The following is a 19,120-nucleotide window of genomic DNA, read 5'->3' on the forward strand; positions in this document are numbered from 1 at the left end:
GGATTATCATTATAAGCATACCAAAGTCAGACAGTGCCCCAGAATGACAGTATGTTCCCCTGCAACATTTTTTCATTATCGCCTCTGGTACCAGTATTGCCATGATTGCCATGGCGGAGTCCTACAGAAAACTCCACAGTTGAACTTAGTATCAGGATATAAGAGTTGGCTGCATTAATCATCAGCCAAAGTAAGGTCATGCATATATGGATACAATACAATTTACAAAAGTTAAAATTTATTTATGCACCTTTCCCATCAGGAGGATGTCTCAAAGTGCTTTTATACAGGTACATGTGTAAAGTCAGTCTGACCTGCCTTATTTCTTAGAGAAGACTCACAAAGTAGAAAGCAGTAACTCAATAAAATCCAATTTAGTGAGAATGAAGTCTCAAATAGAATTAAATGGTAAGGATGGATTGCAGAACAATCCTAGTATTACATGGTTCAGATGATTTATATAACCTGCCTGAGGTTCATAATGTTACGTCAATCCCTAGTTTTGGTAACTGTCTTGTGCTTTCTGACAGTCTATCTTTTAGATTGTTTGGTTTCATAGCCTCAGTAATGCTTTAGAAGTAACTGCACAATACCATGCCTGGTTTGTTCGCTGTAGGATTGGATTTCTTTTTACCCCCCAGCGTTGTTTTGTAGCCAGCGGAGCACTGAATCACATTATTCAATGTTTCATAACTAATAATAGTGGCTTGACTGATGTAAAACCAGTCAGGATCTCAGCAAGACAAGATCTGGGTATTTCCGTAATGTGCTCGTTCATGTGAGACTTGCAGTGTTTGGTGGTCTTGAGAGATATCCCATGTTCCCTAGCTATCTTTAGAACAGATTAAAATCAATACACTATATAATATACAATATATTCTGTGAAGATCTTTGAGATATCTCAAGGATGTGATAAAGCGCTATGTAAAATGCAAGGAATATTATTATTTTATTTGAAATTCTGTAATTTTTCTTCTGGTTGTTCATTCCATAATCAAGGGTATCTGTAATTCCCTCTTTGTGCTTACATTTACATTGTTTGGCGCAACCTGATGATGGCATGAAACCTACACGGACGCACAATCCACCTTGTGAAGCCAGTGTGGAACCTCAGTGTCTTGTTTAACTCCCAGATCTTTCAAATCCCATATTGTGCTCCAACTCGCTTAGCTTCCCTTTACTTCCAAAATATTGTCCGCCTTCGCCACTACTCCACCCCGGACCATTGATACCCTCATCAATGTTTTTAATTCCAAGCTTAACTTACCCAATGCTGGACTTCCTAGCTCCTCCCTCCACAGGATGCAGACTATCCAGAACTCTCTAGCTCGTGTCCTCTCCCGCACGAGGCTCCACGACCCTAACACTCCCACCCTTGCTTGGCTCCACTGGCTCTCCAACCCCCAGCGGAACAAGTTCAAGATCCTCATTCTCACGTTCAAATCCCACTTCTCTTTCCTTTTATACAATAGTCTATTTCTCTTATGCAGCAAAACTATGTTACATCGTAGTTTGCCACAATGCTGGAAACCGGTTATCTATCTAATTTTCTACAAATAGAGATCTATATCGATTGAGGTAATTTTTATTTAATCCTCGTATATTTATTAGGCAGAATAAAGTTATTTTCCATCAACAGATTGAATACACAAAGCAATACCACAGTGAACTGTGAGTGGGAGCACATTTGAGTTCCTACTGATGGTTATAACTCTATGTATCTCATGCAATTCCACTGAGCTTTTCTCTGATGTTTGAGTGTAGTGAATGTTCATCACCTGACAAAGGAGGTGTGTTAAATAACAGGTAGAAGGGATTTCACTGGGAAATCATATACGCACTAAGGCTGGAAATAGCACACAATGTATATTTCATATGGAAATAAGCAGAGTATGGTGAATTTGGCTATTTGCTGTTAAACTAGATTAAGATTTAGCTCCAATTCCATAGAGGTGACAGTTAATAAGGGTGTTGGAAGCATTTGGAAGCAGGCTGCAATGCTAAAATAATTCAGGCTGAATCATTTATTACACATGTCTTTATCAGCTGTCGCCGCTAGAGATTTTCAGATGAGATTTATCTTGTATTAACCCCCCAAAATAGCGACAGATTGATTAATCAGATGCACAAATTTTATTCAAATACAGTGATAGATTACTTGACAGAACTGAGACATCCTGATAAGGATGTACAGATGATCCTAATGACCTCACTAGGGGAAGCTGGTTGTGCAGCCTTTGTCACTGTAACATGTTTCCAAATATTAGAAGCAAAAATATTCAACATGGGCAGGAGGACTGGGTGGCTCCTTTACACCTCCCATGCACCCAGATTGGACACTTCCCAAATTCTGCTCCTGCTCCACTTCACCTCTGTGTTTTACCTTGGATATATCCATCACTAAAAGCAAGCCAATAGCAAAGCAATAGAATCCACTATGTTATATTTGCTAAGCAAAAAGTAAGAACGAGATAACCATATTCAGCCTCTCACCCCTGCCTCAAATGGAGTCCTGAAGTGTAGTGGTTAGAGCACTCGCCTCGCAAGGGAGGGGACCTGGGTTTGATTCTCAGCAGGGCGAAACCTTAGGCAAGATTCCTTACTCCACATGCCTCTGTTTACCTAGTAGTACGTAGGAACCCGGTTGTTAATCGATTGGCGGATCACTTTTCCAGGGGTAATAATCCCTCCAAATAAATAATAATTTGGTCACTCATTCCACGACTGTTTGTGGAACACTGCTGTGCACAATTTGTTGCCGCATTACACCCACAAAATATACAGTCAATTCATCTTACAGTATATTCTGTGAAGCACTTTGAGACTCTCAATAAGTGATGAGGTGCTATATCAAATGCAAGGATTATTATCATTATATTCACTGTCACATAGAGCAATAGATCAAAAGTTAAAGTAGCAGGACAGATATTTTGGCAGAGTGCCATGGCATATTGACTTGCGCCTTGTGGCTAAATTGGCTAATTTTAAAAATAAAGTGAACTTTATTGTCTGCCAAGTTTTTATTGATCCCTTGACTGTCTGCCCCAGGCCTTCACCATTATCGTGCATCAGTGCCTATAGATCAATGGGAAGACCGATAACAATTATATGATGTATTCTTAGTTCTGAGACTTCAGGTCACGTCTGTAGATTCCTTATATGACAAGTTTCGCTTTGGATTTCTTCTTGCAAGCAATAAATTGCAGGTCAGGCATTCCTTGGATTAAAATCACACTTTGTCCTTCTACCTTTGTCCTCCAACTGTACCAGATTGTAAACTGAGCTTTCAGGACACTGCGGTGACGGATGTGATTTGTTTCTACTTCTATTTGTGCAATTTATTTTATGCAAAGTGCTAGCACCAGATGGATTCATTAAATACATCTGTACTATGGCTCACACAGGAACAAACATTAGCTAAAGGTCTTCGGAGTTTCTCTTTGTGGGAAGGGAAGCATCTTGACTAAGCAAGCAGGGTCCAACCAGGGTCAACTGTGTGGGCTCGGCATCACAGACCACCTTTTCAGTAGAGCTAGATTTTTAATGTTTAAACAGTGTAGTCCAACAGCACCTTCCAGATGAAGATCAAACTGGATTCCATCTCACCCTGATCACCAAATATAGGTATTATCTTATTACACAACAACAACAACTTGCACTTATATAGCGGCCTCCTTGCAGGGTAGAGTCTCAGAGCATTTAAACCACACCGTTATTACACCGTTATATGGAATTATCCTTGCATTCAATATAGCTTCGAGTTTCGAGTAGATCTTTAACGTGCACCTGAATAGGCAGACAGGACCTCAATGTGATATCTCATCTGAAGGATAGTACCTCCAAAAATGCAGCACCCCCCTCACTCCCCACACAGATCACAATGGAGTTTTATCCGAGGCTATGAGCACAAACAACAACAACAACAAAATTACATTTGTATAGCGTCTTTTAGGTCGGAAGGACATCCCAAGGTGCTGAAAGCAGTCTGCCCCGCACACCATAGCTTGGCAGCTCCCATCACTTGCTTCTCAAACAATGAGACTGAAGGCACGGTCGAAGAGGAGGGGCTTGAGACGGGTCTTGAAGGAGGCAAGGGAGGGGGCGATGCAGAGAGACTGTGAGATGGAGTTCCAGAGGTTGGAAGCAGAGTAGCTGAAGGACACCATAGTGCTTGAACCCATAATCTTGTGATTTAGTGCTACCAAATGAGCTAGAATTGCAAAATAAAACAACTAAGCACATGGTCATACTGGAATATCTAAATAAAGCATAATCACTATTATTTTTTAAATGCCATGCTTTCTTAACTTAATTGGTGGAGATATTACCTACCGTAGTGAGTCACATTATTATGATTCACTGTATATATGTTATTGTGATTGACAGCTAGATGCGAAAAATACCAGATGCAAGCCACAGCCTCCAACCAATTGCTCCAGAGAGATCTGAAGTGGAATGAATAAAACGTTTCTATTTTCTGTTATAATTTTATATTCATATAATTTCAATTTTGTACCAAATCTATCCTGTTAGCCAGGATTCCAGGAGAAACTCCCTTCTCAATTCAAATAGTGTTTTGGGATCCTTAACATTCACCTGAATAGGCAGACAGGACTTGATTAATGTCTTATCTAAAGGACGTTAAAGGCGTGAAAGGCGCTCTATATATGCAATCTTGTTGTTGTTGTTACCTTCAACAATGCAGTGCCCCCACCACCACCCCCACCCCCCCATTACTGTACTGGAGTATCAGCCAAGAGTTCCAAGTCCCAACATGCAACCTTCTGACTCAGAGGCGAGAGCCCTAACACTGAGCCAGGCTACAGTATCAATGTACCTGATGGAGATCACAGCCAAATATTGTCAAGAGAAACAATGTAAAGGGTATCAGGAAACAACAGGGGGAATTGGGATTTGTGTAGCTCATTTAGGGGAGTTAGCCCCAACCTAGTTCAGGTAATCTTTTTCTGTTCCTCATTTTCTGATTCTAGCAATCTAATCCTTAGTCAAGTGAGTGATGTGCTTCCTGTGAGATGCTTGCCTCAGATCTGTGAACTCATTGTGCTTGGCTGTGCGCAGTTAGATTTTCTTCTATGGATTAAGCAACTGCTGTGATCACTACTCTCTCCTGACACATACTATACACTTCAGATTAGTGCAGAATTGAAACTTGTCTCAAGGCTACAGATTTACAGAATGTCCAAGAATTGTGTTTTTGAAATAAGTGATAGTTCTTATTTCATTTTTTTGTTTATTCTGTTCTATGGGCATTAGAGGCTCAGAATTTCACTGTAATCTTATCTTTAAGGTTTAAGATGTGAGATTGTATAGAATTTTGGAAAATAATTAAATGAAGTCTTAATTTGAAACCCAGTTGCTGAACTCTGGCAAAGCGCCTTCCAGATTAAGACTCATTTTTTCCAAAATTCTGCATGACTTAAAACTATCCATAAGAAACATTCAGGTCTCTTTTTTGAAATTGAGTTCTTATTTATGACCACATTATTGTCATTAATAATTATTCTTGCAATTGATATTGCGACTTTCATGCCAGGAGGACACCTCAAAACAGTTGAGCATAGTGCTGCTTGTTCTATGAAGAGAATATGCCTGCAGCTGGTGGCAAAGTGACAGAGTCATTGCATATGCAAACTTTATTGAGCTTGAGTCGGATTTCATTTCATCTCTTCAGTAAAGCCATCTGGTACTCCATAGCACTTTAATTATTGCCATTCTTGAAATATTAAATGTTACCTCTTGTCGTAATCGCCCCGCTGCTACTGTGACAACAAACGTAATTTCAATTATTAATAAATAATTCTGAACGTAGTTAATTGGAGCTGCAGCGAGAATTTCATGCTTGCCTGAGTTTTTTCCATGTTCTGTCATGTTATTAAAATTTGAATACAGGACAATCCCATTGTAATGTGCCTCGCTAAAGAGCAAGTTTGCTTATAATTGTGGTTGGGTGGTGAACCTGATATTCTCTTATCTGACAATCTAAATCCCGATACCAGGATAAATGGCCTACTTTCGGGTCATCAAGTCACTGGGAATATGACTTCCTGTGGTATGCGTGCAGTGTGCCACTATCATGGCTTTCTGTTCATTGTGCTATGTGCAGGAAGCACAACTCACATCTGTTTGCAAAGGAAAAGACATCGGCCAAATGTCCTGCTAGTCCTGCGCACACAATGCGCAGGAAGTGACATCAGTGGCAACCAAACAACCCAGATGACCTACATTTTATCATTCCTTTTTATAATGTGGGCCTAAGACATTGGACCCAGACAATATGTGTCATAACGGGATTGCCCGGTGTATGACCATAAGTAAATCCCCATTTTAGCTTTGCATTAAACTGAAACATGCAATAGGGGTGAAGTGAAGCTACTATTCATTTCTCCTAAAGGAATGTTTCACTGAGAACTCGATCAGTAGCTGAACAAACATATATTTTACTCAAAATTACAACACTAGATTGAAAGGGTCACTGTCTTCATCAATAGGTGTTCCACAACCCATCTTATGTGCATTTCCAACCAAGGTGAACGTGCAAATATTGTCAGACCTTAACTATGCAAAATTTAATCCAGAGAGGGCAATGTTGCCAGCTAAGTGTAATCAATACAACATGGTTGTTGAAGATTCACTGCAATATTTATTGAGCTTTATTATTCAGTACTGAAACAATGGAGCGGAAGAAACTTCACTAACAGAAAACATCTAGGAGCCAGAGGAGAAACATACAATAATAATAATAATCCTTGCATTTGATATAGCGCTTTTCACGTCGGGAGGACGTCCCAAAGCGTTTCACAGAACACACTGTAAAGTGAATTGACTGTATATTTGTGGGCGAACGCGGCAGCCAATTGCGCACAGCAATGTCTCACAAACAGTCGTGGATTGAAAATCACCAATTTATTATTGTTTTTGGTTTTGGAGGGATTATTATTAGGCGTGTGGAGTAAGGAAACTTGCCCAAGGTCTCACCCTGTGCCTGGAATTGAACTCAGGTCTCTCACTTGCAAAGCGAGTGTCATTCTCACCATAATTTACAGTTTGCAAAATTACAAGATCAGCTTGGATGAAGGAGACCCTTCAATCCATCTGATCTCATCCTTCCAGAATGCCCACCCTACCATCTTCTCATCACAGCATCAAGTGTCCTGGCCTCAACAACCCTTCCTAGTTATTTGTTCCAGTCATTACTCAACTTCTGAGAAAGGAAATACTTGCTAGTCTGTCCTGAAGATGCCGTTTGCAACTCTAAACCCATGTCCTCGTATTGCACTGCCTTGATGCATCTGAAAGTATTGTTCTGGGTTTACTTTTTCATTTAAAATTGTGCTCCAATGTCTTCTGCCTTAATGATTTCCAGCCGCATCAACATAGATCTGGGAAGATATTGCAGGGTTGTCCTCTTCGACAGGAGTAATGGTGCAGAGACGGAAAAATACTAAATACGATATGTAATATATTCTGAATATAAAAAATATTATTAATATTGTTAAATATTATAAATAGCATATCTCTCCCTTCACTCAGTTAGCATTGGCTTGTTTCATGTCCCTGCCCCACAATCAGTAGGCAGGCTTTCAGCTTTTCTACTCCCGCTCTCTGAAACTCCAACCCTGGACTCCTCCTACTCGTTGTCTCCCTAACCTTGTTCAAGGTTCAACACCTACCGCTTTGATGCATTTGGTCATCTTCCTTTCACCACCCTCAGACTTTCTCTCCTTCTGGCCTTCCACCCTACCCAACTACTTGACCAGCCCATTTCTATCTTGCCTTTTCTTGCTACAGTTCTGTAATGCATTATTGCAAATCAACTTTGCTCGCATCGCTCCCTCCATTCCCTACTCGAACCCCTCCTGTCTAATTTTTGCCCTGCACAAACACAGCGCTCATCAAAGTCAAATGGGTTTCCCTCTCTGTTTGTACCTTCCTGTCCTCCCTGACCCATCCCCTGTGTTCAACACAATCGATCATGCTATCCTTTTCCACCATCTCGCCTCCCTCATTCATCTTAGTGGGACCACACTCACCTGGTTCAAGTACTACTTAACCAACTACCATCACTTTGTCTCCGCAAACATTTTTCCTCTTGCTCCCGCCCAGTCATATAAGGTGTACTTCAAGGCTCCATCCTTGGCCCTTATTTACATGCTCCTTCTCAACAATGTCATTGCAGACACGGGTCAGATTCCACATGTATGCAGATAACACACAAATCAACTTCTCCTCCATCTGTGACTCCAGGTTTATTTGCTTATCAGATATCAAGGCTGAATGAGTGTTAACTTCTTGCAGTTGAATGTTGACAAGACAGAAGCTATACTCTTTGGCTTCTGTCAACATCTTCTCCGGCCTGTCCCTCAGATGATCTGAATACGTGTGTAACCTAAGTGTCAGGTTTGATCCCCAGCTGTCCTTCCTGCCCCACAACCAGTCCCTGACCAGGATCACTTTTCTTCACTTCCATCACACTGCCCGCCTCTGACTGTACCTCACACCCAGCACAGCCGAAACCCTCATCCAGGCTTTCATTGCCTTCCGTCTCAATTGTGCCCTTCTCACCGGTCTCCCCAGCTCTACTATCCACAAAATATAATTGATTTAAAACTCCGCCGCCAATATACTCACCTGCACTAAACTCCATACCCCCATCAAACAAATTTCCATGTAGGGAGTCTGACTCCACTGGCTTCCTATCTACGAATGGATCAAGTTCAAGTACCTCACACTTGTCTACAAATCCCTTCATGCCCTGGCACCTCCCTATCTCTCTGACTTGCTTACTCCCTACTCCACTACCTGTCGCATCCACTCAGCTGGCTCAACCTCCTGCTTGTCTCTCATCCCTGCGCTCCACCATCAGCTGCTGTGCTTTCAGCCTCTACACCAAAAAGCTTGGAACTCTCTCCCTCAATCACTCCACCTTGCCTCATCCTTCCGTTTCCAGATCACAACTGACGACCTTCCTCTTTGACTGCTTACGGTCACCTCCCCTCTCCCCCCATGTCGGCATCAGACTCCGCCACTTGTAAGCATTCCGAGATGCTATCCTAGTGAAGGGTGCTATATAAATGCAAATTGCTATTGTTGCTTTTGTTATCTTTCCCCTCCACACCCCTTCATTCCACAGCCAATACTGTTAAGTGCTTTGTCCCAACGTGAAAGACACTATATAAATGTAAATTTGTATTTAATCCGACCAAGTTAGGAAATGGCTCCTCTGAAGGAATTGTTGTGTATATAGACTGTAAAATGAAGCATTTCTATCAACATGACTTATTTGTCATATATTTAAGAGTAGGTAAGGGCACGACGAGCCAAACAGCCTCCTTCTGTGCTGTAAAATTCTATATGACTCTAACTGGCTGAAACAGAAATGGGCGAGAGGATCCTTAATATTTGTGACAGCTGGTTGGAGCTTTAGTTGTGTGAGCCTTCCCAGAATGCACAAAATAAATTGGCCTTTGCTAAAAAGGAATATTCTTTAATAGCTTTTATCTCTCACTTTCAAGCATCTGTCTCTATTGGTAATATTTACAAATTCATCTTTCTGATGCAACTGTCACAGGCTTTAATGCTTTTGGATAGATTGAGTCGCAAAGTGCAGAGAAGTGTAGTTATCTTTCAAAGGCAAACTGGATGGAATTGAAGCAGAAACTGCCAAGAAGTAGATGTGTGGAGTATAAACAACAGCACATACTTTTTAGGCTGAACGGCTTGTTTCGGTGATGTAGATTCTATGTATGTAATTCCTCTACCTGACGACTCAAGAAATCATGTCAGGGCTGTATTTCAGAACAGTGACGTTACAAAATATGATGTGTGATATGATAATTATCACAGATGAAAAGAATCGCATCCCATAACTGCAGTTTTCACCCCATAGTATTAGCAGTACAGTGCACATACATATTATGCACAATATAGGAGATGGGAGTAGGGTGTTCCATGCATTAGTTGTCAATGCCATAGGCATACTCTTGGCTATTTAATAACCTGGATGCTGATAATGGATTATACGGGATTGGAACAAAGTCCCAATAATAAGCTTGAACCCACAATCTTCTAACTTGGAGACAAGAGTGCTACCAACTGAGCCAGGCTGATACCATTATGTCTGTTGCAATGTTATCACCCAATTTCAACTCATTACGGGTTGCCTCTGTGGGGACTCACTTCTGAATGTGAAATGGGTGTGGACTCCAGGAGGTGCTGAACCTGCTGGTTAAGGAAAAGGAGAATGTTTAATATACTAATGCAAGTTGTTCTTGTTTCTAAAATGCGGCTAACCAAAGGGATTCAACATGCACTTTCTCATCTTAATCCTGTAACTCAGTGGTTAGAACACTCGCCTCGCAAGCGAGAGACCTGGGTTGGATTCCTGGGCAGGATGAAACGTTGGGCAAGTTTCCTTACTTCACACACACGCCTCTGTTTGCCTAGCAATAAGTAGGAACTCAGTTGTTAATTGATTGGCGGATCGCTTTTCTAGGGGTAATAAAAAAAAGAATAATAATTTGGTCACTCAATCCACGACTGTTTATTTGTTTGTGTGACATGGTTGTTTGCAATTGGCTGCCGTGTTTTGCTCACAAAATATACATACAATTCACTTTACAGTATATTCTGTGAAGCGCTCTGAGACGTCTGCAAGATGTGATAAGGTGCTATATCATATGCAAGGATTATTATTATTAATGTAAGTGCGTTAAAATGTAAGGCCGGATATTATTCCATTATGCAGTCATGAATATATGTATTTTTACTGGTTTTAATCATATTACAGTGTTTGGAATGAATCAATAGTACAAATTTTCTAATTAAGCAAATCCTGTTGTGACTTGAAACAATGTCGTGGACAAATGTGTTTCTGATATACAGTTTTTACTATAATACAATTAACATTTATATTGCGCCTTTCACATTTGGAGGTCATCTCAAAGTGCTTCACACTGCTGCCTGGGTGCCTGAGCCGGGGAGGAGGAGGGGGCTTAAGTGTGGAGTGGGACCTGAAGACCCTGAAGCTGACCCCACTGAAACACTTCTTAACGTTTGAAGAGCCCAAGATTATCTGACAGTTCCTCAAAGTGACAAAATGGGCAAAATAACCAGAGGGGAAAGAGATGACGAAAATTGTTTTTACGCATCGAGTTGTTATGATCTGGAATGCATTACCTGAAAGGGTGGTGGAAGCTGGTTCAATAATCGCTTTACAAAAGGAAATTGGATATATACTTGAAAATGAAACATTTGCAAGGCTATAGGAAAGATCGGGGGAATGGGACTAATTGGATAGATCTTTCAAAGAGCTGGTACAGGCACGATAGGCCAAATGGCCTCCTGTGCTGTAATATTCATTGATTCTATGATATAGAATCATATCTCATTCTTTGAACAGTGGACATGAGTCTCATTGCTTTCACTTGTGCTGCATCTAGAGCGTGGACTGCTCTATATGCTATAGCAACCAGAACTGTACTTCTGTATTTCAGCCCACCATCAAATTGCCTTTATCAGTTCACACATTTCCCAAATTGTACTACGGTCTATATGCATTGTATGTTTGCATTGTATTCTCCTGTGTTGCTATTGTTGCTGTTGCATGATTTTCAGTGAAGTCTTTCACAACGTAAATGGTAATTTTTAAATCAGCATTTTATTGAGGTTTGCTGCTCAGAAACTGAACAGATTTTTTCCATCCAATGTTGAATAGAACATCTCATCTCACTGGTAAACATTCCCTTTTTTTACAGTATAAGCAAGTGGAGCAGTACATGTCCTTCCACAAGCTGCCTGCGGAAATGCGCCAGAGGATTCATGATTATTATGAACATCGGTACCAAGGCAAGATCTTCGATGAAGATAACATTTTGGGAGAGCTGAACGATCCCCTCAGGGAGGTAACAACATGCATTTTGAATGATATTCTCACTTTTGTGGGGTTGCTTTTATCCACTTTGTATCCGCTCTTGATTCTTGGAGTGAAAGTCAGACAATCAGTTTCATAACTAAAACCTCACTAGTTGTGGATTCAAGCCCCACATTGGTACTTTAAGCTCCAATGCTTTGCTGGCCATTCTCTGCATTGTTAGAGGTGCTATCCTTCGGATGTGACGTCAAACCAGTTCAGGTGGGAGCTAGAAAGATTCCACGGCATTATTTGAAAAGCAAAGGGAGTTTCTCCTCGTGTTCTGCCAACAATCCTTCAGATACATTTGATCATCTTGTTTGCCTACAAATGCACAGTCAGTACAATTTACAGAAAATTCTGTGAAGTGTTTTGACACTAAAAGCATTATATCAAATCTAAGGATGATTATAATAGTTATATACTTCTGGACTTCTGCACTCCTGGCCTCCAACATTCCTGCTGAAACTCTGGTCCACGCCTTTATCACCTCAAGGCTGGACTATGGGAACTCTCTCCTCGCCGGCCTTCCCGGCACCTCCCTCCACAAGCTGCAGGTCATTCAGAACTCTGCAGCTCGTGTACTGTCCCGCACCAGGCTTCAGGACCACATCACTCCCACCTTCGCTCGCCTCCACTGGCTTCCCATCCCCCAGAGGATCAAATTCAAGATCCTCATCCTCACCTACAAGGCCATTCACGGCCTCGCTCCCTCCTACATCTCCGACCTATTATCCCCCTACTTACCTGCCCGTACCCTCTGTTCCTCTGGCTCCGGTCTGCTCCACATCCCTCGCCCCAACCACCCTACCATCGGTGGCTGGGCCTTCAGCCTCTCAGCCCCTAGGCTCTGGAACTCCATCCTCCAGTGCCTTCTCCTTGCTTCCTCCCTTTCCTCCTTCAAGGCCGTTCTGAAGACCTCTTCTCTTTGACCGAGACTTCAGCTCCCCTCTCGACTCTCTTCCCCCTTCTCGCTCCCTCCCATCCCTCCCCTCACCCTGACCATTTCCCCCCTCCTCGCTCCCTCCCCTCCCCTCACCCTGACCATTTCCCCCCTGCTCGGGTCATGACCCAACTGTGCAGCGCCTTGGGACGTCCTCCTGACGTGAAAGGCGCTTTATAAATGGAATCTTGTTGTTGCTGTTTAACCATGCCTTCAGCTCCCCTCTCAACTCTCTACCCCCTCCTCGCTCCCTCCCTTCCCTCCCCTCACCCTGACCATTTCCCCCCTGCTCGGGTCCTGACCCAACTGTCCAATGCCTTGGGACGTCCTCCCGACGTGAAAGGCGCTCTATAAATGAAATCTTGTTGTTATTGTTGATTTCTCCCAGTCTCTCACATTCCTGGACTCTTCCATTTAATTTATCATGTTTCAGGCTATTCTGACAAGCTGCCAGTGCCTTCATGTTAATATAGCCAATTTGCACATAGCAATGTCCCACAAAAAAGCTGTGAAGTGAATGACCAATTTTATTTGGGGGGTTGTTGGCTAGGACAGCAAGAGAAATTCCCTGTTCTTTTCAAATAGTGTCATGGGATCTTTAATGTCTGCCTGAACAGACAAAGGATTTAACTTCTCATCTAAAGAAAGGAACCACGAAAAACACAACGCTCCCCAGCCTTAGACTAGATAAGTTCAGGGTCCCAATTTGGGGCTTGAACCACCATCATTTTGCCTCGGAGGTGAGAATGGTAACTTGACTTTAGGTGTAGAGAGGAAAAGCTTTTTTGTGAATTTGAGATATGTTTGTTTACAAATTGCGATGCATTATGTACCAAGTATGTCCAATAGCTGGGTAGACCTCACTGAATCTCAATTAACCCTCAACCCTGAGACACACAGAGCATGTCCACAATGCTCTCTTGTGGACTATCAACATGTCCTGGTGGGTGTGTTGAAAGGAATGACACAACAAGCCAACTTCTGAGAGCGCTACGTAGGTGACATGTTTATGAGTACTAAGGCTTAAGGAGGTGATGATGAGGCTTTGTCAACCCAGCTGTTTTGGAAAGGTTTGTGGCTAATATTCCTTTATTTCAATGAGTTGCCTTGCCTTTATTTCAATGAGTTGCCCCAACCGCCATGGTGGTAGTGTAGCCCTTACCTCAAGGACACCACTTGCCCTATCCCCCTACTCCTCTGGCTCTTTCCCCTCTTTTGAGCACCTCACCCTCCTATCTCTCACTCAAAATCCTCCTCCTCTACCGGCCCCCTAAAACCTCTCCCACCTTCATCTCCGATACTTCTACCCTACTAACATCTCTCTGCCTCTGCTCTGATCGCCTCATCATCCTGGGTGACGACTTCAACCTGCACTTCACCCCCTCCTGCTCCATCTCCTCGGACTTCTCCTCCCTGCTCTCCTCGCGCAACCTCTCCCTCCACATCAACTCCTCCACTCACAGTCAATGCCACCCACTCAATTTGGTGATCACCCGGGCCTCAGTGTCTCGGATGTCACCATTACCGACAAGGCCGCCTCCGATCACCACTTCATCTCCTTCACCACCTCCACCCCCTTCACCACCTCCACCAGACCCACCACCATCTTCTACCGCCCCTAGAAGAAGTTACCCCCACAATCCCTACCGCTGCCTTGGAATCCTCTGAACTCCTCTCCCTCTGGCCTTCAACTCTCACTGACCCCTCTTCTTCTCTCACCCTCCTCCACAACACCCTCTCCTACATACTCGACAATCTTGCCCCCATCACCTCCTGTACTGTCTCTTACTCTCGCTCCTGCTCATGGTTCACCACCCACCTCCGCTCACTGAAGAGCCAGGTGCAGGCTGCTGAACACACCTGCCTCAAATCTGGCCTAACAGTCCACCGACAAAGCTGACTGGACCTCCTCAAAATCTACCGCTCCACTCTAGCCTCGGCCAAGTCATCCTTCTACTCCAGGATAATCCTGGAGGCGAAGAACAACCTCAGGCTTCTGTTCTCTACCACATCTACCATGTGGAGTCCTGTAGCTCAGTGATTAGAGCACTCGCTTTGCAAGCGAGAGACCTGAGTTCAATTCTAGGCAGAGCGAAACCTTGGGCAAGTTTGCTTACTCCACACGCCTAATAATAATCCCTCCAAAACAAAAACAATAAAATTGGTCATTTTCAATCTATGATTGTTTGTGGGACATTGCTGTGCACAATTGGCTGCCGCGTTCGTCCACAAATATACAGTCAATTCACTTTACAGCATATTCTGTGAAGCGCTTTGGGACATCTAGAAGACGTGAAAAGCGCTATATCAAATGCAAGGATTATTATTATTATTGCATCCCGACTCCTCCATCCCCCCCGCTACCCCGCGCAGGTCATCTCCTCCAACCTTCACTGCGAGGAGATGCTGGATTTCCTTGAATTCAAAATCAAGGGAATCCGCTCCGCGGTTACTGCCCCTCCAACTTCCACCCACCCCCCACCCCGTCCCTCCCACACTCCGACTCCTACCCATCCTCCCCTACACACCTTCGAACCCATTTCCCCACCCTCTGTCACCAACCTCATCCTGTCCCAAAACCCACCACCTGCTCCCTTGACCTCATCCCCACTCCACTCCTTATCTCCCAGCTCCACCTCCTTGCCCCACTTCTCATAGAGATCATCAACCTGTAGCTCTCTGGCTCTGTTCCCATTCCCCTAAAAACTGCCACCATCACTCCCACTTTGAAAAACCCCCCCTTGATGTGTCGCAGCTATCAAGCTACCGGCCCATCTCCAACCTCCCCTTCCTGTCCAAGGTTCTTGAAAGAGTCGTCGCCTCACAGCTGCGCTCTTTCCTCTCCACCCATTCATTATTCAAACCCCTTCACTCGGGTTTCTGTGCTGCCCATAGCACACAAACCGCCCTGGTCAAGGTCACTAATGACATCTTGACCATCTGCGACCAGGACTCTCTCTGCCTCCTCGACCTATCAGCCACATTCGATACGGTCGACCACGCTATCCTCCTCCACCACTTCTCCTCCCACCTCAACCTTCAAGGCCCTGTCCTTGAGTGGTTTAGGTCGTACCTCTCCCACCGTCTTCATTTTGTTTCCACAAACGGCTTTTCCTCCAGCCCCCTCACTGTCTCGTGCAGTGTCCCTCAGGCCTCTCTCCTCGGTCCCCTCCTCTTCACCCTCTTGGTGACATCATCCGCAGACATAGGGTTAACTTCCACATGTATGCGGATGACACCCAACTCTACCTTTCCTCCTCTACCCTCAACTCCACGACCACCGATGTCCTGACAGCCTGCCTGTCCGACATCGAGTCCTGGACGAGAGACAACTTTCTTCAGCTCAACGTGCGCAAAACTGAGGCCCTCCTGATTGGCTCACGTCAGCGCCTCCGCACCTCAGGCGCTGACACCATCAGCATCCAAGGCTGCACTCTCCACCTCTCAAAGCCAGTCAGGAACCTCGGCGTTCTGTTCGACCCTGAGCTGTCCTTTCTTCCTCATATCCGCGCCACAACTGGCACCGCCTTCCATCACCTCCGGAATATCGCCAGATTAATGCACTACCTCACCCCTCACGCTGCTGAAACTCTGGTCCACGCCTTTATCACCTAAAGGCTGGACTATGGGAACTCTCTCCTCGCCGGCCTTCCCGGCACCTCCCTCCACAAGCTGCAGGTCATTCAGAACTCTGCAGCCCGTGTACTGTCCCGCACCAGGCTTCGCGACCACATCACTCCCACCCTCGCTCACCTCCACTGGCTCCCCATCCTCCAGAGGATCGAATTCAAGATCCTCATCGTCACCTACAAGGCCATTCACGGCCTTGCTCCCTCCTACCTCTCCGACCTACTATCCCTCTACTTACCTGCCCGTACCCTCCGTTCCTCTGGCTCCGATCTGCTCCACATCCCCCGCCCCAACCACCCTATCATCGGTGGCCGGGCCTTCAGCCTCTCAGCCCCGAGGCTCTGGAACTCCATCCCCAGTACTTTGCTTCCTCCCTTTCCTCCTTCAAGGCCGCTCTCAAGACCTTTCTCTTCGACCGTGCCTTCAGCTCCCCTCTCGACTCTCTAACTCCTCCTCGCTCCCTCCCTTCCCTCCCCTCACCCTGACCATTTCCCCCCTGCTCGGGTCCCGACCCAGCTGTCCAGCGCCTTGGGACGTCCTCCCGACGTGAAAGGCGCTCTATAAATGAAATCTTGTTGTTGTTGTTGTTGTTTCTCAAGACAGCTACAAAACCCAGTCTAGTCCTGGGGGGAGCGTTGCATTGTTGTGGCTTCTGTTTTGTGGATGGTAAATCGAGTTCCTATTTGCCTGCTCAGGACTTTAAAGATCCCATGACACTTTTAGTAAAGTGAGGAAATTTCTCCCACTGTCCTGGCCAATAAACCTCCAAATTAATTGTCATTCACTTCATGGCTTTCTGTGGGACTATGATTGCACAAATGACTGTCACAATTACTTACAAAACAGGATTCAGTTACACTACACAGGATTCACTTGTGAAACTCTCTTAAGGTGTTTCAGCTTGACAAGGCACTATGTCATGTGCATGGAATTATAATAAAAGTTGAAAGTCAAGTGTATCTTGTTTCATGTGAAGGTGGAAGGTATCAGTTCATGATCAAAGCGCATTTAAAACTTATCAACCAAAGCATTTATTCCGAGTTTCAAGTTTTGTTTATTGAATCATTAATAATGTTCTAGGTTTATATTTATTATTGTGGCATTTATTGTTGTGTATCTTTTGCCATGCTAAAATGATAGCGCTCATGTTACACAGTAGATCCATTCGACGTATGACTCATACAGAATTATGTGTAGGAACACTGTGAATTCACCTCATACTCAAACTCATCAAAAGCTCCTTGTGAAATGAAATTCAGAAATGTTATTGCAGTTTCCAGGTTATTTTGGCAAGCTGCCAATACCTTCATGTGAATGGAGTTTAGTTTGGCAGTACATTTTATTCAGTGAAAGAAATGCCACCTAATAGATAAATAAAGGAAAATAAGTTAAGCAGCAGCTTACAGTAATTACTAGAATACCTTTATCCCAATGTCTTTGGGAGGAAGAAGACCTATTTTGATCAGGAAAGAGGATTTAAGTATTTACTGCAACATTATAAATAATCTGTTCCTTTTTTATATCTAAATTGGGGTGTACTGACAAATGAACCCATGTATTTATCCCACAAAGATGTAAAATGTTGCTGAGATGCAAAATGTTGTACATTTCCATGATTTGTGATGTCTTCATTGCTAAATTTGATGAAGTACCCATCCAATGTTTTGTGGCAGTGTGGTCCTGGGTGTTGTGATGAAGTCAACTGCTATAGGGGGTTGACATAAGAAATACTGTGTGAGCCCGAAGAACATGGTTAAGGTAGATGGTTTAATGAACAGCATTCGCAATACAATATACTAGTCTTCAATGAGATGGCCAGTACCCTTTATTTGACAGTATATAATTGAATATTATATTATCTCAGAAGCATGTAAACAATTAATTTGATGGGATGAAGTGATATTAAATGTTTGCTCGAGACAGTCATTTTCAATTGAAACATTTTGAAGCCATTTTCAAAAGATATCCATTATTGAGGGCAAGCTTTCTTTTACTGAGGTTGCCAAGTTCTAGAGCAGGGAATAAAATACAATACAAAATGACATTTGTAAAGCGCTTTTCATGTTGGGAGGACGTCCCAAGGTGCTGAACAGTCAGTCAGGGATTATGACCCTAGAGGGAGTGGGAGGTGGGGTGGGCGGTTGGTTGGGATACCACAGAAGTTGGAAAGAGTTGACTGGATTAATAGTGATGTGCTTGAGTGACATGATCTTAGGTTTAGGAGCCTGTAGAATGTCTCCAGAATGTTAATGGAAGACTAAAGGAAATAAGGAATGTCATAGTTTTGAGATCTTGGCGAAGAATGAGTTAAGTAAGCAGGCATTCCGTTTCGTTTTGAGTACAGCAGACTGTGAATGTAGGTGACAGAGTGTTTAAGTTAAATCAGGAGCTTGACAGGAACAAGAGAGGAAGGTTTAGGATTTTAGAGTCAAAAAGTACAATAACACACCATTCAGCCAATCAAATTTATGCTGGTGCATTTTCCCACAAGTTACCTAATGGAATTCCATGCTCTTGTTTGTTTCCCATATTTTTATATTCATCTTCTGCAAGACTGTCTAATCCTCTTTTAAAATAATTTAAATCAATGGCCATTTCCACCCCTCTTGGCTCTCAAC

At 43.6% G+C, this 19,120-nt stretch overlaps 1 protein-coding gene across 1 annotated transcript in view; it reads left to right on the forward strand.

Moving 5' to 3' along the window:
* The window catches only part of LOC103177884 (potassium/sodium hyperpolarization-activated cyclic nucleotide-gated channel 1), a 130,942-nt gene that overhangs the window by 76,304 nt on the left and 35,518 nt on the right, over positions 1-19,120 (forward strand). Inside the window, exon 5 of the mRNA XM_042339965.1 lies at positions 11,775-11,921. Within this exon, the coding sequence (XP_042195899.1) occupies positions 11,775-11,921 (147 nt within the window). The remainder of the gene's footprint in view (positions 1-11,774; positions 11,922-19,120) is intronic.

The sequence above is a fragment of the Callorhinchus milii genome, unplaced genomic scaffold (assembly GCF_018977255.1).
Source record: "Callorhinchus milii isolate IMCB2004 unplaced genomic scaffold, IMCB_Cmil_1.0 Scaffold1, whole genome shotgun sequence".
Lineage (NCBI taxonomy): Eukaryota > Metazoa > Chordata > Chondrichthyes > Chimaeriformes > Callorhinchidae > Callorhinchus > Callorhinchus milii.